The sequence below is a fragment of the Phacochoerus africanus genome, chromosome 2 (assembly GCF_016906955.1).
Source record: "Phacochoerus africanus isolate WHEZ1 chromosome 2, ROS_Pafr_v1, whole genome shotgun sequence".
NCBI classification, from domain to species: Eukaryota; Metazoa; Chordata; class Mammalia; order Artiodactyla; family Suidae; genus Phacochoerus; species Phacochoerus africanus.
In genome coordinates, this window is record NC_062545.1 from 25,955,600 (window position 1) to 25,977,817 (window position 22,218).

Below are 22,218 nucleotides of genomic sequence, written 5' to 3' on the forward strand. Positions count from 1 at the left end.
GAGGAGGTTTATTTTACTTCCACTTATTCCTTCTCTAATCCTCTTCATTTCTTATTCAGGTTTCTGACCTGTATCATTTTCCTTCTCTCTGAAGAATCTCTTTGAACATTTCTTTCAAGGTATGTCTTTCGGAAACAAATTCTCTCAGTTTTTGTTTGTATGAGAAAGTCTAAATTTATCTTTCACTTTTGAAGAATAATTTTGTAGGGTACAGAATTCAGGTTGATTTTTTTCCCCTTCTGAACACTTTAAATTTCACTCTGCTCCACTTACATGGTTTCTGAGAAGTTGCATGTAATTTTCATCTTTGCTCTACTATAAGTAAGGCTTTTTTCCTCTCCTCTGGCTTCTTTCAAGATTTTTCTTTATTTTTGATCTTCTGTAGTTTGAATATGATATGCCTAGGTGTAGTGTTTTTTGGAACTATTCATGATTGATGTCTCTGACATTAGCATTTTACATTAATTTAAAGAAAATTGCTGTCCTTATTGCTTCAAATATTTCTCCTATTACTTCTCTTTCTCTTCCTGGTATTCCCATTACACATATGTAACACTTTTTTTATAGTTGTCTCACAGTTCTTAGATATTATCTTTTGGGTTTTTTTTTCCATTTTTTTTTTCTCTTTGCATCTCTGTTTTGGAAGTTTCTATTAACATTTCCTTAAGCTCAGAAATTCTTTCCTCAGCTGTGTCCAGCCTACTGATTAGCCCATCAAATGCATTTTTTTTATTTCTGTTACAGTGTTTTGGTTCCAGCATTTCTTTTTGGTACTTTCTAAGAATTTCCATCTCTCTGCAGACATTGCCCATCTGTTCTTGCATGTTGTCTATTTTTTCCATTAGCCCTTTGCATATTCATCATATTTATTTTACCTTCCTGGTGTAATAATTCTAACAACATTCTTGCCATATCTGAATCTATTCCACTTATTATTATGTAATGCTCCTCTATATCTCTGATAACTTTTATTGCTCTGAAGTCTGCTCCGTCTAAAATTAGTAGAGTGACTCCTGAATTTTTTTGACTGGTGTTAGCATGGCATATCTTTCTCCATGCCTTTATTTTTAATTTACTTATGTCTTTATTTATATATGCATGCATTTGGTCACACCTACAGCATGTGGATGTTCCTGGGCCAGGAATTGAACCTTGCTCTGGCTCTTCAAATGGTGTCTGTCTTTTGCCTTTTAGTATGCCTTACAAGTTTTTCTTGAAAAATGGACTTGCTGTACTGAGTAAAAGGAACTGCAGTAAATAGGCCTTTAATGATGTGGTGGTTAGGTGTGGGGGAAGGGAAAATGTTTTATAGTTTTATGATTAGGTGTCAGTCTTTTGATGAGCCTGTGCTGCTGGGCTGTGAACTTCACACGTGCTTCTCTGTTGTTGTGGGTTTTTTTTTTTTTTTCTTTTTGCCCCACTCCCCCCCTTAATTGGAACAAGATGCCTAGAGGAGCAGGAGTTGCGTATTTCGCTTCCCCAGTGTAAGACTAGAGCCAGCTGGGGCTGGGCATTTCCCTTCCCCTAGGTCAGTTAGGCACAGATAAAATCCCAGCAGGTTAGGCCCTAGAAAATAGGTTCTCCTGCAGGCAGACCTTGTTAAGAAGTGAGTGCTCTGGCACATTTCAAGGTGGTTCCTCTTCTGCTCCTTCTTCAGGAAACACAAGAAGATTTTCCTCTCAAATCTCCACTGTGAGAGTCTAGTAGGGCTCCTAGAAGCAAAGCTCACAAAGTGTGGATTCCTCTGGAATATTTAATTCTCCGATTTGTCTACTCTGCGGCTCCAGCCACCCGTCAAATACAGTTAAACTTTCCTGACCGCGGCACTGGTTCTTGAGGAGGTTTCTACTTGTGGGTTTCTGCTCTGGTAAGTTGTGATTTTCTGTGTCTCCCTGTCTCTCTAATTTGATTTGCCTTGGGACCTTCGTTCTCTGATGGATTTGAGAGTGGGTGATTTTTCAGTTTGTTTGGCTTTTTCTTGTTTTTAGAACGGAGAAATGACTTTCAAGCTCCTTCCAGGCCAGACCAAGAACTGCAACCCTTTTCCTTTTTATAAAATGATACCTGAGTGATATTTTCTGGTCCAGTGTAGAATTTAGTGAAAACGTCTACATTCTGGTCATTGTTACTATATTATTCCCTTCCATTCTTAATCCTTTTGGGCTATAATTTTTTCCCCAAATACTTTTTAGCTGTTAACAGTCTAGTTCTTTCCTCTGTTTGTTTTTCTTCAATTCTACTCCCACTCTGTCTTGGAGTGCTAACAACCAGTACCACCCATGTGTGCCAGTTGGGTCAACATTAAACAAGGATGTACTGTTTCCACTGTTGTTTCTAACATTCTGGTTGCAAACACCGCTTTGTGCTTTGTGAATTGAATTGGTGACAGGTGAAACTTAAGCTGATGGCAGAGAATTTGGTGTTATAAATGATGGTTCGAAGCTAGATTTATTTCGTTTTCTCTAAACCTGTTAAATCTGTCCAGGTTGAAGCTCACTTGTATTTTGTATGCACTCACATTACGTAGAGAAATGGCTTTCAGCCTTGCCTTTGTAATAGAATCACTGGCTCTATTTCTATTTAATTGGTCTAGATGGGTCCTGGTATCAGTATTTCTGAAAGTTCCTTGAGTAATTCTACCATGCAACTTGAGTTAAGTCCACTGGTCTGTAGCAATGGTCAGCAAAACTTTTCTTTAAGGACCGGAGAGTAAATATTTTAGGCTTTGAAGATCATTTGAAGATCATATATTCTCTACTGTAACTACTCAGCTCTCATGTAGCCGCCACAGGCAAATGGGCATGGCTATGCTCTAACAACTTCCTTTCTAGAGACCAAAATTCTAATTCATATACTTTTCGTGTGGCATGAAATATTCTTATTCATTTGATGTTTTTTTTCAACTATTAAAAAATATAGGAGTTCCCGTTGTGGCTTGGCAGTTAACAAACCTGACTAGGATCCATGAGGATCCCTGGCCTTGCTCTGTGGGTTAAGGATTCGGCGTTGCCATGAACTGTGGTGTAGGTCTCAGACATGGCACAGATCTGACATTGCTGTGGCTGTGGTGTAAGCCAGCAGCTGTAGCTCCGATTCAACCCCTAGCCTGGGAACCTCCATATGCTGCGAGCGCAGCCCTAGGAAGAACAAAAAAAAAAGTACAGATTGGTTTTGTCTTATAGGATTTACGAGAACAGTCTGCAAGTGGGATTTGGCCTAGGGGCTGTTGTTTGGCAGTTCCTAGTTAATGGTTTATTTTCTTCACTGCTTCAATTTGGTTCCAAAAGAGAAAATGTTTCCTTAGTTACATCACTGATAATATCTTCAATGAATCCCAGAACTGACTACTTATTTTAAGTCAGTTTATCAGAACATTTTTAAACATGGCAATGCATTTCCTTATTAGGCTCTGAGGTTGTGGCCATTGAGATGCTTTTATCTACGAGTAACAAGCATGGCTTAAAAGGCTTTCAACAGTAGGAAAGGTATTATCTCATTAAAATAGAGAGAATTGCAGGGCTATTGTTATTTGAAAATGTCATCAGCCCAGATATTTTCCATCTCTCATTCTACTACCCTCAATATTAGTCCTGCCTGATGTCTTGCCTCATGGTGGCAAGATGGCTGTAGTAGCCCTGGGCATCACATGCAGACTCACAACATCCAACAAAAACAAAGAATAATTCCTTCCTTGAGTTTATTTTGAATGTGGGGCAGTCTATTTTTAGACCAAGGCCCTCCTCCCATGTAGATCTCCCCTTCAGTCTCAAGGACCAAATCAGGCCCTGGTGAAGGAATTGAGATTACCATGATTACCTATCATGATGCTTGCCTTGGCTTCAGGATCTGGTCTGCCTTTCACAGGTGGCCCCAGGATCCCAGAATCAAATCAGGGTTCTGATAGCAAAGGAAGAGGAAGAAATGGCAGTGGGGCAAAAAAAAAAAAAAAAAAAAAAAGTCTCACACAGAGCTAGATTGTTAGGATTAAAAAAAAAATAAGGCGGCTGTCTCCTAAACTCCTCATTTCCATTTGTTTATTTACTTCCTTTAAAAGACCATTAGAGAATTGTTGAGTACAATTTTCCTGAAAGATAGCTTATTGATTTTTCACTCAAGTAGGTTACATTTTGCTTCAGCCCTCAAAGACATTTCTATTACTCCCTTCAGATTACATTTAAAAAGGAATGTATCCGATTTTGGCTTACTTTGTTCTTTTTCTAAACCTGTACCGCGTTGTGTGTGTAGCATAAAAATGTCCATGTCAAAAAAGGTTTAAAAAGAGTCATCACTTTTTTCTTTTCATTTTGAACTATCAAAAGATTGTTTTGTTTTGCAGGTTGTACTCTGGAAATAGTAAAAGTAGTTTTCCCTCCAAAATTAAAGACCTAAAGAGTTGAAGAACCATGAATGTCACCTCCTGCCCCTCCCCAGCCCCATGGGTATCCTGACATACCTCCAAGTGGTACACGACCCTCCTCTACCTGCCTATTTGAAAATCATGGAGGGAGATCTGTATCTATCCCAAACTCAGCTGTGCCCATCCTATTGTGAGCCTTGACCCCCGGTCAGGAGTGGGGACTGAAATTCCACATTTTTAATTTTCTTGGAAGACCATCTGGTACCATGAAAAGTGCTCTGGCCCAAGACACAGAGGCCATGTTTCTGGTTCCAGCTCTGCCTCCTGGGAGGTATTTAATATTGGACCAGTCGGCTCTAGTTTTGACATCTGCAAAGCAAGAGTTTGAACTGTATGATTTATAAGATCCCTGTTACAGCTCATCTCTGTTTCTCTTACCATGTGATCCAAGATTTTGACCTTTATTTTTCAGTGTTCAACTGATTTCTACTGTTTCAGCTGCTTGGTAAAGGCACACATTGTCACAGTGTCCCCATGATCATGGGTCAGAGCAGCTACTCTGTCCTGCCACAACACAGTCTGTTCTAGACTGAGACACTCCCTCATAACTAAACCAGACCCTCTCATTCTAGGAGTCAGCTCAGAAGGTAAGCAAGAGCAGCACTACATAGGAGACAATTTTGGAGAGATTTGTTTTTTTTTTTAAACTAAAATGTTTGCAAATGTCCATTCTTTCATTATTAATATTAAAACATATTTCACCATTATTTCACCATTATTTATCACAACCATTGACCACTGCAGTTCCAGAGGTATTTTTTCCTCCTTTTAGAACTCTCTATGCATCTTCACACAGAAATGATAGGATGAGGCCCTGAACAACTTGGGTAGGAAGAAAAAGTTTTATTTGGCGGTAAAGAAGTTATCTTTGGCTTATCAATATTTTTTTCTGTTGGCTTTCTCTTCAGAGCTAGTTCCTCCACTCACTAGTAATTCTTTTTCCCCTCCTCAACTCACACAGAACTTTCTTGTTTCTCAGGGATATTGCATGTAATGGAAGAGCCCAGTCTTCTTTAGAAAAACCTGGGGAGACCTTTCCCTGAAAGAACTTGAAAATGGGTTGACAAGATTCACATTTATTATGCCTCCCCCCACCCCCCCCCCGAAAAGTGTTCCATTCATCCAGGCCTCCACCAGTGAATAGCAGCTTCTTGGGTCCAGATGCCCTTGTCCCCCTTTCTCAGGTCCACTCGATGCAGGGCTGGGAGCAGTGTTCTAAAAGGTTTTCAAGAGCAGTTTATATTTGCTTTTCCGGTCCAGGTGAAGCCTCTTCATACTGAGGGCTCCCATCCAGAGCATCCTCCCTAGGGATGTTCCTGGTGGCCTCTTCATAGGAGGGCGGCAAGCATGCTGAGAGGAGGGTGGCCTCGCGGGGCAGAGGGGAATAAGGGAAGTTCTGTTCAATGCTCCAGGGTAAGCCGGGCAGGAGGTCAGTCACCTCTTCTGCAGGCGGATGCTCTGGGAGGTCAAAGCCAGAGACCTGTCCCTGGAGCCGAGTGGCCCTGCAGTGGCGGTACAGGAAAAGCAGCAGAAAGGCCAGAAAGAGTAAGGTGGTAGCTGGAAGAAGGATGCACAGGAAGGGCTCCACATCTTCCCTGCTGGAACTTATCTTCTGGCCACCCTGGAGTCAGGGAACAAACTTGGGTTAGAAGATGGGGACAGAGACCCCTGCATTTCTAAGGCTGGCCTTTGTCTTCTTCTTGTATTCTTATCATAATTTACTTGCTCTAAAAATTACTAATCATTCACTTATGCCAATGAGCTTGAGCCCGCATGAAGTGCACTTACGTGATAGAATATGAAATGCAGAATGTCAAAAATACACAATGATACCCTGTAATATTTCCACTGAAGTCAAAATATTAGAATACGTTTTAGCTGGTAGGTCCATCACTTATTCTTTGCATGAGAATCTTACTATTTATGTACTTCTTAAATTTAGAATTAGACCAATAATGTTTTATTGCTACAGAGGGATCATATGGAGCTTCTTTAATTCTGGAGTAAAATATGACATCATTATGTGTTCATGTCATATGTAAATAACATTTGAAATCTGATTTGATAACTGAAACTTGTGAGATTAGATTTTGAAATTCCCTCAATTTTTTTTTTGCAATATTTGCAGGATGATATAGAAATTTTCAACTCTCTCAAGAAAAAGAATTGCAGATAAATTTTCAAGCAGCTTAAAAAGTACTGATTTTATAGTATCAGCTCATAAGAGTAATGATAGTTCTCAATGGAGTAAATATTGTAATAGGCATGAAGTGATATTTCAACAGCAAAGTAGAGGAGCCATATGAAAAAAATAAAAAAAAATTTCTGTTCCAAATTGCATAGACATGGCTTTAAATAAAGCTACTAGAAAAAATGAAAAGCTAAAAATCCTTTCTGTTATAGAGAACATGCAGCAACACCTGTGATTGTTAGCGTCCACTACTATAGAGGAAAAGAAAGAAGTGTGAAGCTTTTTAATTGTGGCTTTTTGCTTTGTTTTGTCTTTCTAGGGCCACCCCCGAGGTATATGGTTGTTCCCAGGCTAGGAGTTGAATTGGAGCTGTTGCAGCTGGCCTATGCCACAGCCACAGCAATGCTGAATCCAAGCCTTGTTTGGGACCTACACCACAGCTCATGGCAACACCAGATCCTTAACCCACCGAGCAAGGCCAGGGTTCAAACCCGGAATCTCATGGATACTAGTTGGATTCGTTTCTGCCGTGCTACAACAGGAAGTGCTATAATTGTGTTTTTTTTAAAAAACAGCATATTAAATCTATGAATTTAAAATAAAACGTAATGAATGCTGAGGTTTCTGCCTTGATTTTGGTGGGGAGAACAAATGTTTTGCTGCTTTGTGCTGCTTTGACCTATTAAGAGCCTGGCTTATCTAATGTTGTTTGTGTAATCTTTTTTGATTGCTAAAGAATTAGCAACATGTTTGTTATTTTGACTCGAAATTAGATGGTTTATTTAATAGTTACACCGTGAGATATTTTGTCTTTGGTAAGATATGAGTTAAGATTTTGTAGCTTTAAAGTGCATAAAATTAAAGATTTTCTTGGGCAGCAGAGCATGGTCTTTGAGGTTTGACAGCTCTGGCCTTGAATTACAACATGACCTTCTGATACCTGCGTGATCATGAGTCATTCACTAGCCCCCTCTGGGCCAGGGTTTTCTTCTCTATGAAATGAGAATAAGAACATCTTTTTTGGAGGGTTGGCAGGAGAATTTAATGAATCAATGAACTATGAATTCTTTGTTTTCTCACACATAATCAAATTTATCAGATGTATTTAAAATCTGTTGTGATATAACAAGAACGGTATTAAGCTATAAGAATAGAAGAACTCATAAATTTATTACAATTATTAAAAAGTCAAGTCGGACTCAGAAAGCAATTGAACTGTTTATTTTCTCCCACTAGATGAATCATTTAAAATGTTAAGTCCATTAGCTCTTCATACTTAATCACCCTTCAACCTTGATAAACATGGGCCATTTTGCATTAATTTGTTTTCCTTCATGCTCCTTCAGTAACGTGGATGGTAATAGTTCCTAAACAGTTTGGACATCAAAATTTAAATACTCTGTTATACTCTATAGATTCAATATGCATAGAACATAAAGATACTTAGTGTTCTATTTTACGTTTTTATGAATTAGACCTTCTTGTTTACCAACTATGCCATTAATGGTGTTAGCTGCAAAAATCTGTGAAAGGAGAGATGCTATGGTTCCCTTCTGTAATCAGTTCTTCCATTTGTTCAGTTACATTTGTTCAGATATCAAGTGGCACTAAAATACCTAATACAGTAGATTAGGACAATTTCTTAACATAAAGAACTCTTTTTTTTTTTTTTTTCTAGTTAAGAGAGTGCAGTTACAGAACAAATTTATGATTGTATCCTTAATTTGTTTATTTAATAATTCATGGTATATTCAAATTGTTTTGGATTTTTTTAATGCAGAAAGGATGTCTTTTTTAGTCATGTATTCTAATTTGTTCAATACTGTCAAAGCAGTAATTAAACCTTTACTATTTCTCTGATATGTATATTGACTCAAGGACTTTGCTGTTCAGGGAATACTTTAAAGAAATACCCAATTGAAAGTGTAACTGCTGAAGGATATATCATTATATATGTGTGATATATAGTTTTTAATAAGTAATACATGTGTGATAGTTTTTTGTTTTTTTTTTTAACTGAAAAGCGGTTTAGAGCATTTAATACCACTTGGTTTTCCAGAAAACAGGAAAATGGGTATATTTCCCTCTTGCTAGTGGAAAGGAGTATCAGTCATTTCCCTGCTGATCATAAGATTAATTCGGAGTTTTTAGGTATCTACAAATACTCTTCCTTAATGCTGCCTCAGATTGAGACTTCTTTGGTGATTTCTTAGACAAAGCAAAGCAGCTGCTGTATTTCTTAGAGGCAAGTCCTCCTTGACCCGCTGCTACCCCTCCTAAAAGAGCCTTGGCTTCTGCTAACTCTTTGAAAGAGCTGGAGAACCGAAAGAAGTCTCCTTCTCTTCTTTAATTTTTTTTTAAAGTGTAGATATTGCTCATTGAGCAAAGGACAAAGTTGTAATACTAAGGCACAAAAATTTGTTAACTCCTAGCTTCAGATGCTCTCTTTTTGATACATCAAGTATCCTTAGAATATATTGTGGCAAGTTTGACTTGAATTGATCATTGTCAAAGAATCCAACTTTCAAATTCCTTCTTTAGACCACATGCCAGTCAGTGAATTCATGTTTTGATACACCCATAATGCAAATGTTGCCACTTAACTTTCCTGAAAATACAGGCACTGTTGGCTTCAAAGCTAATAAAGGTATGTTGGGGAAGAAAAGGCATAAGGCGTTAGGTACAGACCTGCAGCTGAGTTTCCGGAAGAGGTAGGCTTGGTTCGCTGGTTACCACTCGTATGTCCCCCTGCCAGCGTGGCCAAACTCCCTCCAGCTGCTGCCCAACAGTCCTCGCATGTTTTCATCAAGGGATGCACCGGTCACCCTGCCACCTCGCTGCCCAGACTTCAGCAACACTGCTTGTTCTTGGCCTGCATCCAGCTTGGGTGTGTTCCGCTGATGGCTGTTGGTAAATTTGTCCCTGAGGAGTGTCAACAGGGAAAAGAAACCAACCAGAGGAACCTCTCAGGACTGAGTGTATTTAGATTCTGTGCCTCTGGATCTGCTTTTGTGGCCTTTATCACTATAAGGATTGATTGGCATCAGATATCAGCTTTGAGCTAGATTTCAGACAGAGGGAGTTTCTCTGCATTAGCATTATTACAGTGCCGGGAATGGTCTGGTGAATAAAGACCTGTTTGTATTTAGATGTAAATAAGACCCTCTCCCTTCTCTTACCCATCCCTCTCCAGAGATCCAGCTGTAGCAAGAAAAACTACTCAAACTGAATTTCCTTTAATTATTTCTGGATTCTATGATACACAGAGGAGGGGTATTTGGTAGAGAAGCAAGACTCATTAATAACATTTTGGTGAATTATTTAGATGAAAGATGCTAATGATTAAATTGTACAGAAGCCAGAGAGACACTAGCTCAGATTGCATGGAGGGAATGTTTGCTGGTTTCAATTTTTTTTTTTTTTTAAAGTCAAATTACCGATACTTACGTAGTCTTCCTTCTGATGACCTTGTGAAACTTTATACGATTATTTATATCAAGCTTAAAAATAAGAAACTTTCCACTTAAACATTCACTGAGGTAACTTTAGGATGTTTAATTCTACATATTTATTGAGAATTGAACATTTAAGAGATGACAGTTGGATACTCTTTCTTTTAGTAACTTCAAGTATTTACTCAAAAATTACAGCTCAATGTTGCAGTCACATCATTTTCATTCAAGTGACTGTTATGACACTGATATAATATTGTAAGTGGGATATTTTTTCTTAATTAGGATTCTCAATCTCTGGCCCCTGGTGGTCTATGGATAGGTTTTGGGGAGAGAATGAACTCTCTAAACTTGAGAGATACCTAATTTTTCTTGGGAGGATCCATAATTTTCATTACTTTTCAAAGACAGCTGCCCTCCCCAATACACTTTGATGCTTCTCAAACTTACCTGTGATAAGTTTTCACGAACTTTCCCAGTGTCTCAGTGGGTATCTAGTGAGGGACACCTTTGTCATTTATCCTGTCCTTTCTTACTGTGGAGTAAGTTGATTTTTTTTTTTTTTTTGTGCTTTTGGTTAACACGGTGTCTTGTTCCATTGATGTGTTCCTATTTTAAGTCAATCCTATATCAGGAGTACCGAGCAGACAGCGCACCATTTGGTTTTTTTACATGTCAGAGGCTTTGCCAGAACTATGACGCCTTGACTCCTTCTCCATTCTTTACCGACTTACTTAATACTTTGATTTCTTAAGAAGCAGATTGGAATCCGAATCAAAAGCACTAAATGTGCACCTGTAATGTTGACCCTCCTCCAGCACTGAATGAAATCATACAAAAATTTCCTACTCTTCTGGATACATTTTTTGGGGACCAAGAGAAACATAATACAAAAGATATATTATAATACATCTAAAGGTGATAAATCCAGGAGTTCCCATCATGGCTCAGTGGTTAATGAACCTGACTAGTATTCATGAGGACTTGGGTTCAATCCCTGACTTCAAGCAGAGGGTTAAGGATCCAGCATTGACTTGAGCTGTGGTGTAGGTCACAGACACGGCTTGGATCTGGCATTGCTGTGGCTGTGGTGTAGGCTGGTGGCAATAGTTCCAGTTCGACCCCTAGTCTGGGAACATGGATATACCTTGAGGGTGGCCCTTAAAATAAAAGGGGGGGGGGGGTATAAATGCTGTGGAGAAAAACAGAAGGAACAGAGTAAACGCTAAAAGGGGAGGCTTTTTTCTTTTTTTTTTTTTACTTGTCTTTTTGCCATTTCTAGGGCCGCTCCCACAGCATGTGGAGAGTCCCAGGCTAGGGGTCGAATCAGAGCTGTAGCTGCCAGCCTACACCAGAGCCACAGCAACGCAGGATCTGAGCCGTGTCTGTGACCCACACCACAGCTCACGGCAATGCCAGATCCTTAACCTACTGAGCGAGGCCAGGAATCAAACCCGAAACCTCATGGATCCTAGTCGGTTTCATTAACCACTACGCCACGACGGGAACTCCAGGCATTTTTTTTTTAATGGCCACACCCACGGCTTATGGAAATTCCCTAGCTAGCTGTAGCAATGCCAGATCCTTTAACCCACTGTGCTGGGCTGTGGATTTAACCTATGCCTCCATAGCAACCTGAGCCACTGCAGTTGGACCCTTAACCCACTGCACCACAGGGAAACTCTAGGGGGAAGCATTTTTTTTTTAATTTAATGCTTAGGAAATCAATGCTCAGTGTAATTCATAAACTGGATCAATTTGTATAGTAAGTAACAGTCTGGATAGGGAATGGAACCCATGTCTGCCAAGTTCAGAATGCAGTCTTTTTTTAAAAAATTTTTATTACTCAAATGAATTTATCACATCTGTAGTTGTATAATGATCATAACAATCTGATTTCACAGGATTTCCATCCCACAGCCCAAGCACATCTAGGGGAAAGCATTTTTAAAGGGTGAAGTCAATTAGGATCTCACAGGGAAAGTGATATTTGTGTAAAAAGGTGAAGGATTCAAGGGACTGAGCCATGAAGGTTTCAGAGGGAAGAGCACTGCAGATTAATGGAATAGCCAGTGCAAAGGCCCCGAGGCAGTCACACATCTGATAAATTCTCAGAATGGCTAGTAGGTTAGTGTAGCTGGAGCTGTGAGTCAAGAAAAAAGTAGAAGACAGTGTCAGGAAGGATATATGGCAGCTGGGCGGTACGGTACAGGGTGCAGGGCTCATAAAGCTTTGTGGGAATTTTGACTTTTACTCTGAATAAAATGGAGGCACCATGCATTTTGAGCAGAGGAAAGACAAGTTCTGAATTCCATTTTAAAAGAATCACTCAGCCTCTTGTTTTGGAAAGAGACAGGAGGATTAAAGACAAAAGCAGGGAGACCATTTGGGGCTCTTTGAATAATTTGCGAGAGGAAATACTGCACAAGAGCAGTAGGAGTGGAGGTGGTGAGATTCTAGAGAGAGTTTAGGGAGAGAGTCAACAAGATTTCTTGAACTGAAGGTGGTATAAAGTTGAAAAAAGATCAAGAGAGATTCTGTTTTAGGCTTGAGTAACAGGAAGGATGGCCACTGGAGGGGGAAGCCTGGAAGGGCAGGTTGTTTTTGGTTGTAAGCAAGACAAGTAAAAGTCTGGAGTTGAATTTTGGGCATGATTAAGTTTGCACTGTGTATGAGTTCGGGTTTTTGGAGTTGAGGAGTGAGAACTAGACCACAGACAGTAGTTAGACCTCATTGGCAGGGAGATGGTGTTTAAAATTCTGAGACGTAATGAGATCATCAAGAGAATGAGCATCATTAGGATAGGTAGGCAGAGTGAGTGGGCAGTGCAGTAGACGAGAAACCAAGAGTGTGTGATGAGATGGAATCCAAGGGAAGAAAACGGTTCTAGAAGGAGGGAATGGTTATCTGTCTCAAACAGTTACTATATGATCAAGTAAGATGATGGATGGGATTTACTACAGGATGTAACAAAATAGAGGGAAGGAGTGTCCTTGGTTGTATGGACAAGAGCAGTTTTGGAGGAGTGGTTGAAGAACAGCCTGATTGGAATTGTCATAAGGGAAACAGGGAAGGAGAAGAATTTGTATGTGGTGAATATAAACAACTCTTGTGTTATTTTTGCTTGAAAATGGATCAAAGAAATGATGTAGTAGTTGGACGAAGTAGAGTCAAGAGTTATACAGCAAAACAGCAAGTCAATAGATGATAGAGAAAAGAACACATTGGTATATCAACAATTCTACTTCTATGAATTTTTTCAAAGGAATAATGTGGTACTTGCTTTGGCAGCACATATACTAAAATTGGAATGATACAAAGATTAGCATGGCCCCTATGCAAGGTTGACATACACATTCATGAAGCGTTCTATACTTTTTGAGTTACTTTGCTGTACAGAAGAAACTGGCATAACATTGTAAATCAAAGATAATTTAAAAAATGATGACTATTCAAAGATGTATATATTGTCAAAAGATGTTTTAACACGTCTTAGATGTCTATAATACGAACACCTGGAGGTAAAAAAATTCCCGAAAATGCTAATTAAAAAATTCAGATATACAGATATAAAGAGATAACATCACCTGAAAATACCTTCCAGAAAGATGTAAACATGCTTACCACATATTAAGAGAAACTTGTCAGAAAGTTGCCTGTTTGTTAACAAATTTTTATGTCTCTGTTTATAGAAAAAAATTCAATAATTTTTTTCAATAATTCAATAATAATTTTTCCACTTAGTGGGATTATGAGTTGCTTTTTAGGGGATTAGGGTTCTTCTTTTTGCTAATGAACATTTTGTATTTTTTCATGAATGTGTTATACAAGCAAGACAAAATAGTTTCTAAGATTTGTCCATCTTTGAAGGCCCATGTAAAAGATGTCCCGTTTTAATATTCTGCAATTTCCTGCCCTCCACTCAAATGAAGAATGCATTACAATTTTCTCTGCATTCCCTCAGGACGTTAGTTATTCCAATATTACTTATGTAAGTCAACTTTGTATTATTTAAAAATAAATTAGGGGGAGTTCCTGTCATGGCTCAGCAGTTAACAAACCAGATGAGGATCCATGAAGATGAGGGTTCGATCCCTGGCACTGAAGTTCCAGCGTTGCCGTGAGCTGTGGTGTGGGTTACAGACACAGCTTGGATCCATCGTTGCTGTGGCTGTGCTGTAGGCTGACAGCTGCAGATCTGATTCCACCCCTAGCCTGGGAACTTCTCTCATGTGCCACAGGTGCGACCCTAAAAAGCAAACAGCAAAAAAAAAAAAAAAAAATTAGGAAATTTGACTCAGAAAAGACTCACTGAAGAGTGGTATGAAACAATAATCTCTGGTGTGACTTCCACCTTAGGGAGATGTGCTTAGCCTGTAGAGCCAATGACTGAATTTGCTATAACTGCTTACAGAAATGCTATAGTATTTCAACTCTAGAAAGTTACACCTGTGTAATGTCCTTTTTTTTTTTTTTTTTTAGGCTTCCATAGTGAAGATTTTTTTTTTTTTTCCTCTACACTAAAAGGCAGAACACTTCTTATTATTTAATTGGGCTTTTAGCTAAGATTTTTCTATTTAGGATTTTATAGCTTGATGTTAATTATAAACACGGACTACAGTTAGTCTGAAAATTTTATTAGCTACCTCTTAAACTTCTCTAAGCATTTTAGAATGGAGGAGAGATGTGTTTTACATTCTACTTAATTCTTTTCCTTCTCTCTCTTTTTAAAAATTGGCATTTGATTGCTCTGTTTTTCTTACTTCTCTTGATATCAAGATTGTTAATTTCTTATTTTTATTTTCAAGCACTGCCAGTACGTCTAGGTTTTCTGATTCTCCTGGCTTGAGGAGATAGGGGAGTTTGACTTTGTTATGTTAGACATTTTGTCTTATGGGTCAGTAACAGAGAAAAAGTCCTTGAAAACTGAAGGTCAGGGAAGGTTGAAATGAAGTAAAGATGCCTGTAGAACGGTAGGTTTTTTTCACATTTATTTTTTCAACTAGAGAATACGTTTGAATTTTAGCAAACTGGTCAGTGTACTTTCTCAAGATGTTATTATAAGAATTAAATAAGCTTATATTTGATTAGGATGACTGAAAACCTAATCAGAGGATGGCAGGCAGCACTGTGACGAATCACTCTGCCTGCATCCAAGTCCGTGGAGACCCACGGGTTCACCTAAAGGTCAGCAGATCTGGCCTTGGCTTTTGTTGGCATTGGCCCTGATAGTCTGGAAGGAAAGATGTAAAGAGTTTGATTAAACCCACTAACAATATGCACTAGAAAAGAAAGCTGCCCCAGAATGACCTCCCCCTCCCCCCGCCCCCCAACCCTGTGGCATATGGAGATCTCAGGCCAGGGATCAAATCTAAGGCCCAGTGGTGACCTGTGTTGAACTGCAGCAACTCAGGATCCTTTAACCCTGTTCTGGGTCAAGGATCAAACCTGCATTCTGGCACTGCAGAGATGCTGCAGTTCCCATTACTACTCCTCAGCAGCAACTCCTAGAATGACTTATTTATTTATTTATTTATTGGTCTTTTTAGGGCCACACCCATGGGCATATGGAGTTTCCCAGTCTAGGGGTTGAATCAGAACTATAGCTGCTGGCCTATGCCACAGCTACAGCAATGCCAAATCCAAGCCAAGTCTGTGACCTACATCACAGCTCATAGCAACACCAGATCTTTAACCCGCTGAGCGAGGGCAGGGATTGAACCCACGTCCTCATGGATACTGGTCGGTTTTGTTGCTGCCTGAGCCACAAAAGGAACTCCTAGAATGACTTTTTTTAAACCAACCAAATGTGACAGTCAAAAAAAGAAGTTATTGACACGCAGGGTTTTTTAAAGTTTTGTTGAAGTGCAGTTGATTTACAATGCTGTGATCATTTCTGATGTACAATAAAGTGACTGAGTCACGCATACACACACCCCCCTTCTTTGCCAGATTCCTTTCCCATATAGATGATCACAGAATACTGGGTAGAGTTCTCTGTGCCATACAGGAGGTCCCTGTTGAATACGAGCACTTATGGAAATGGAGGTTTGAACAGAAGATTTTTAAAAACTTTGTATGAAGGAATAGTATGAAACAGAACACAAAGATCGCATATGTTTAGTGTGATGAATTTTATTTCATTTTTATTCACTCCTGTAATCACCACCTAAAACAAGATATGAAACATTTCTATCACCCCAGAAAATTCTCTTCTTTTGCAATCAAATATTTAAAAGTTTTTATCTACAGGGGAAGAATATTTTTAAAAATCTCATTCTTCAGAAAAATCAGGTAGCAGGATATGAAATTTATAAGCTTACTGTGTTCTCTAGGTATGAACTTGAATATTTTCAAATATTTGGCCTTTGGTTTTCTGTGCATGGAACCAAGGAAAGTCTAAGCATACTTAGAATAATAATCACAAATGTCTAGAAATCAAATTGATGAATTTAAAATAGGAACTAGGAGTTCCCGTCATGGCGCAGTGGTTAACGAATCCGACTGGGAACCATGAGGTTGCGGGTTCAGTCCCTGCCCTTGCTCAGTGAGTTAACGATCCGGAGTTGCCGTGAGCTGTGGTGTAGGTTGCAGACTTGGCTCGGATCCCGCGTTGCTGTGGCTCTGGCGTAGGCCGGTGGCTACAGCTCCGATTCAACCCCTAGCCTGGGAACCTCCATATGCCACAGGAGCGGCCCAAGAAATAGCAACAACAACAACAAAAAGACAAAAGACAAAAAAAATAAAATAAAATAAAATAGGAACTAGTAGGTAGATACAGTTAAACATTCTCATGTAATTTGTCTATGCGTAATTTATTTCTTTATTCATATATTCATATATATATGACAAAGATTGGGTTAGATCAGGCGGAAGAACCCCATTATTTGCTACTTAAATTGTCATATGTTATCATTATCTATTTTTCTTACAATCACTCTAAATTATAAGAATTGTTCCTAATTTTGCAGATTGGAAAGTTTGAGGCTTGCTTTAAACAATCTTGGGGAAAAAAATTCCAAAGTTTTCGAAGAATATGCAGTTCCAGGAGCCAGGTCTGGATACATCTGTCTGTGAAGCCAAGTTTAGATAACAAGGAAGGCTACTGGCCAGCCTACTATTTTCCCCAGAGTGCTACTAAGGCAACAGATTCCCAGGAAAGCTTATACATTATCTATTTACATTTTCTTCCTGATCTTGCCCTTTCTTCTGTGATTTTTAACCGAGAGGAAAAAATAAAAGTTTAAAGGAATAATAAAGGATATAAGAGACTTAAATGCTGGGTAATCAGCTCTTGAATAACAATAGAAACTAATTTTCTTTTTGGATGTAGGAGAAATGATAGGATTTGAAACAACATCAATGCCTATATATAGGAGAATGGTTGAATAAATTACGATGTGTCCCTACAAAGGCATACGATGCCATTGTAAAAAAAAGATGAGGAAACCTCTATGGATGGAGGAATGAGAATGTGACAATAGGGATAAGAGGGAGCAACATTTCTCTAATTACACTTTTTGTGTATCTCTGACTCTTAGAACCTTGGTAATGTGTTACATATCCAGATTTTTTAACTTTTCTATAAATTGGTCAGCTTTATGGTTTTTAATTTATTGGAATCATTGATATCCTTTATTTTTTTTTAAATAAATTTTACTGGAGTGCAGTTGACTTAAAATGTTGTGTTAGTTCCACGTGTATAGCAAAGTTAAAAAACTAAAGAGGAAAAAAAAAAAAAGAACCAAAACTGTTCTCTGTTGTTGATTTTTATTTTCAGACTTAAAAAACAAACAGGAGTTCCCGTTGTGGCTCAGTGGTTAACGAATCTGACTAGGAACCATGAGGTTGTGGGTTCGATCCCTGGCCTTGCTCAGTGGGTTAAGGATCTGGCGTTGCCGCGAGCTGTGGTGTAGGTTGCAAACGCGGCTCAGATCCCTCGTTGCTGTGGCTGTGGCGTAGGCCGGAGGCTATAGCTCCGATTTGACCCCTAGCCTGGGAACCTCCATATATCGTGGGAGCGGCCCAAGAAATGGCAAAAAAAAAAAAGACAAAAAAAAAAACAGAACAAATTTTTTTATGGTTCTGAGTATTTTAATCAGATCTTAATCATTTTTAAAATAATACAAAGAACTTGGATCAGCTCAGCCCTATCCTTGCTCCTAACTTGAACGGTCGATATTTTAGCTCTGTTATTTTCTTTTACATTAATAGACTTTGGGTGGGGTGGGGGGGAGGGGATTAACTTAAAACTTTAGGTTTTCAGAAAAAATTGAGCAAAAATTACAGTTCCCATATATCTTTTTACCCCACCTCTAATTTCCCCTATGTTTAACATCTTACATTAGTGTGACATACTTGATATAATCAATGAGCTGATATTAACGATATCAATGAGCTGCTAGAGTTTGCAGTTTAACATTAGGATTTACTCTGTTGAATGTTCTATGGGTTTTGACAAATGTATAATGACATGTATCTGTCATAACATTATCGTATTAAATAATGGTGTCACTGCCCTAAAAATCCCCTGTGCTCTGCCTATTCCTCCCTCCCCTCCCCATTCCTTGGCAACCACTGATCTTTTACTATTTCCATAGTTTACCTTTTTCCAGAATGTCACACAGTTGGAATCACACAATGTATAGGCCTTTCAAATTGGCTGCTGTCACTTGGAAAATTCCTCCATGTCTTTAAAGTTCCTCCATGTCTTTTTTGTGGCTCATTAGCTCATAAAGTTCTCTTTGTTTTTTAAGTCTGAAAAGAAAACACTGTTGCGTCAGGTAATTCTTGTTTAGGTTTACCAATATATTTACAAATTTCTTGGCATACTTTTTTTTTTGTCTTTTTAGGGCCACACCCATGTGATATGAAGGTTCCTAGTCTATGGGTCGAATTGGAGCCTAGCGACAGGCCTACACCACAGCCACAGCAACAGCAACACCAGATCCAGGCCTCATCTGCGACCTACACCACAGCTCACGGCAACGCCAGATCCTTAACCCACTGGGCGAGGCCAGAGATCAAACCTGTTTCCTCGTGGATAATAGTAAGATTTATTTATTCTGAGCCACGATGGGAACTCCATTGGCTTACTGTTCTTGCATCATATTTTCCCATAACAATCATTAATTATTTTCCTTTCAAGAAGGAATAAATCACTCTTTTAAAAACACAAAATACTTCTATTTTACTCTCATTGTTGAGATAGGTTCTCTTAGCAAATATTTCCAGATTTAGCTGCACAGGTGTGGGTGTTTTTACTTTATTTTTGGGGGGGGTAGTTTAATTTTATGGGGTCATTTGTCTTTGGATATAGATTATCTTTTTTGATGGGTTCTAGGTTTTTTTTGTTTTGTTGTTGTTGTTTTCTTTTGTTTTTATTAAGGGCTCTTCAGCAGTTAGTTATGATTTTGTTGTTCTCATGGGAGGAGGCGTGCTCAAGGTCCTCCTAGCCCACCGTCTTTTCTCCCTATCCTCTTTCATTCCCTTTGAGATTGTTATTAAATATATTTTAGGACAAGACCAGACCCAAACTTGGGATCCGACAAGATGGCCCGTTTGCCCTTCAGGATTAAGAAGGAAACCCAGTGGTTGCTGCAAGAACCAATTCCTGGCATTAAAGCAGAACCAGATGAGACCAACGCCCATTATTTTCATGTGGTCATTGATGGCCCCCAGGATTCCCCTTTTGAGGGAGGGACTTTTAAACTTGAACTCTTTGTGCCAGAAGAGTACCCAATAAAGCCTCCTAAAGCACGTTTCATGACCAAAATTTATCATCCTAATATAGACAAGTTGGGAAGAATATGTTTAGATATTTTGAAAGAAAACTGGTCCCCAGCACTGCAGATCCGTACAGTTCTGCTATCCATCCAGGCTTTGTTAGGTGATCCCAACCCAGATGATCCACTAGCATATGATGTAGCGAAGCAGTGGAAGACCAACAAAGCCCAAGCCATAGAAACAGCTAGAGCATGGACTAGACTATATGCCATGAATAATGTTTAAATCCCTCTGATCATCCAGTGTGCATCACTTCTCCTGTTCAGCCAAGACTTCTTCACTTTTTGTTTGCATTTAATGGACACAGTCTAAGAAGAATTATAGGATAAAAGCCCAGATAGCTTCATCCCTTTGGTGATTAAATACACATTAGCAAATCAAGGTCTTGTCCTGGTTCACTGTTGTAAAGCATGAGCAGAGGCTAAAAGTATCATCAGATTGTTGTGCAATGTTTAAAAGCAGTGGCCCCTCTCTGCATGTATTCATTTCTCCCATCATGGTTTAAGCATAAAGCACTGTGAAACAAAGTAGTTGTTAGGGTTAGCTGCACTGGGGTGGGTGTTTTTCTTTATTCTTTGAGGGAGGGAGGTAGATTTAATTTTATGGGGTCTTCCTCCCCTTTTTATGGTGATCTAATAGCATTAGTTAAAAGAAGCTAACCACTTCTCTAGCCAAGTCTAACTTTATTTAGACACTGTAGATGGACAAGTTTGTTTGAACCCAAATGGGAACATTAAACAAACATCACAGCCCTCACTAACAACATTGTGACGTTGCTGTCAAGTGTAGAATCCTCCCAAAATCTTGTCCATTTTGTATGGCTTGTCTGGAAACTTCTGTAAATCTTATGTTTTAATAAATTATATTTTTTGTTATTTTAAAATAAATAAATTACACCTTTTTATTCTCTCCTCGATGTCTTTTTTTTAAACCAGTTTTAAAATTTAAGTATAGTTAATTGATAATGATGTGTAGGTATACAGCAAAGTTATTCAGTTATATATACATGTTATTTTCCTTTATAGATTATAAGATATACATATTATTTCCTTTATAAGTTATTATAAGATATTGAATATAGTTTGTGTCCTATACAGTAGGTCCTTGTTTATTTTATATATATAGTGATATGTATGTTAATCCCCAAATCCTAATTTATCTTTCCCCCACCATCCCCTTAGATAACCATAAGTTTATTTTCTATGTGAGTCTATTTCTGTTTTGTAAGTTCATTTGTATCATTTTTTAAAATTCTACATTTAAATGATAATAAGGGATATTTATCTTTATCTGACTTCACTTAATGTGATGACCTCTAGTTCCATCTATATTGTTGCAAGTGGCATTTTTTTATGGCTGAGTAATATTGTGTGTATATATGTGTGTGTGTGTATATACATATATATCTATCATATCTTTGCCTATTCATCTGCTGACAGACATTTAGGTTGCTTCCACATCTTGGCTATTGTAAATAGTGCTGCGGTGAACATTGGGTTGCATGTATCTTTTCAAATTAAGAGTTTTCTCTGGGTATTTGTCCAGGAGTGGGCTTGTTGGATCATATGATAGTTATGTATTTAGTTTTCTGAGTAGTCTCCACACTGTTCTTCATAGTAGCTGTACCGATCTACACTCCCACCAATAGTGTAGAAGGGTTCCTTTTTCTCCACACCCTCTCCAGGAGTTATTATTTGTAGACTTTTTGATGATGGCCATTCTGACTGATGTGAGGTGATAGTCATTGTAGTTTTAATTTTCATTTCTCTAAGAATTAGCAATATTGAGTATCTTTTCATGTACCTGTTTATTATCTGGATGTCTTCTTTGGAGAAACAGCTACTTAGATCTTCTGCCAGTTTTTGATTAGGTTATTATTATTACTATTATTTTACATTAAGCTCTGTGAGCTGTTTGCATATTTTGGAAACTAACTCCTTGTTGGTAACATTGGATTTTCATTTTGTTGCTGGTTTCCTTTGCTGTGCGAAAGATTTGAAATTTAATTAGGTCCCATTTTTAAATTTTTATTTTCTTTACTCTAGGATGGATCAAAAAATTGCTGCAATTTATGTCAGAGTGTTCTGCCTATATTTTCCTCTAGGAGTTCTATGGTATCTGGTCTTACTTTTATGTATCCAATCCGTTTTGAGTTTAGAACATTCTCTAACACCATATAGAAATATAATTTCATTCTTTTACATGTAGTTGTCCAGTTTTCCCAGTACCAGTTATTGAGACTATCTTTTCATCATTGTATATCCTTGCCTCCTTTGTCATAGATTAATTGACTGTAAGTTCATGGTTTTATTTTGGGGCTTTCTATCCTATCCCACTGATCTATGTGTCTGTCTTTGTGCCAGTACCATACA

General features: G+C 38.4%; 2 protein-coding genes and 1 non-coding gene across 3 annotated transcripts; 2 read left to right on the forward strand and 1 right to left on the reverse strand.

Moving 5' to 3' along the window:
* Nucleotides 1–1,635: 1,635 nt before the first annotated feature.
* On the forward strand, nucleotides 1,636–20,671 carry LOC125121613 (ubiquitin-conjugating enzyme E2 N-like). Its single transcript, XM_047770100.1, has 2 exons — nucleotides 1,636–1,867; nucleotides 19,579–20,671. Exon 2 carries the CDS (start codon nucleotides 19,613–19,615, stop codon nucleotides 20,069–20,071), a length of 459 nt encoding a protein of 152 aa, XP_047626056.1. The 5' UTR covers nucleotides 1,636–1,867; nucleotides 19,579–19,612; the 3' UTR covers nucleotides 20,072–20,671.
* SMIM28 (small integral membrane protein 28) lies at nucleotides 5,556–9,536 on the reverse strand. The gene is given in 3 exon segments (XM_047770101.1): nucleotides 5,556–6,038; nucleotides 9,297–9,340; nucleotides 9,343–9,536. Coding segments are annotated over 3 exon segments (492 nt in total). The 5' UTR covers nucleotides 9,407–9,536; the 3' UTR covers nucleotides 5,556–5,654.
* On the forward strand, nucleotides 13,336–13,439 carry LOC125121666 (U6 spliceosomal RNA). Its single transcript, XR_007133549.1, has one exon. It is a non-coding gene; the product is annotated as a U6 spliceosomal RNA (small nuclear RNA).
* Nucleotides 20,672–22,218: the final 1,547 nt, after the last annotated feature.

Coding starts and splice junctions, on each gene's coding strand:
- LOC125121613 (XM_047770100.1), top strand. CDS start 19,613: ATGGCCCGTTTGCCCTTCAGGATTAAGAAGGAAACCCAGTGGTTGCTG.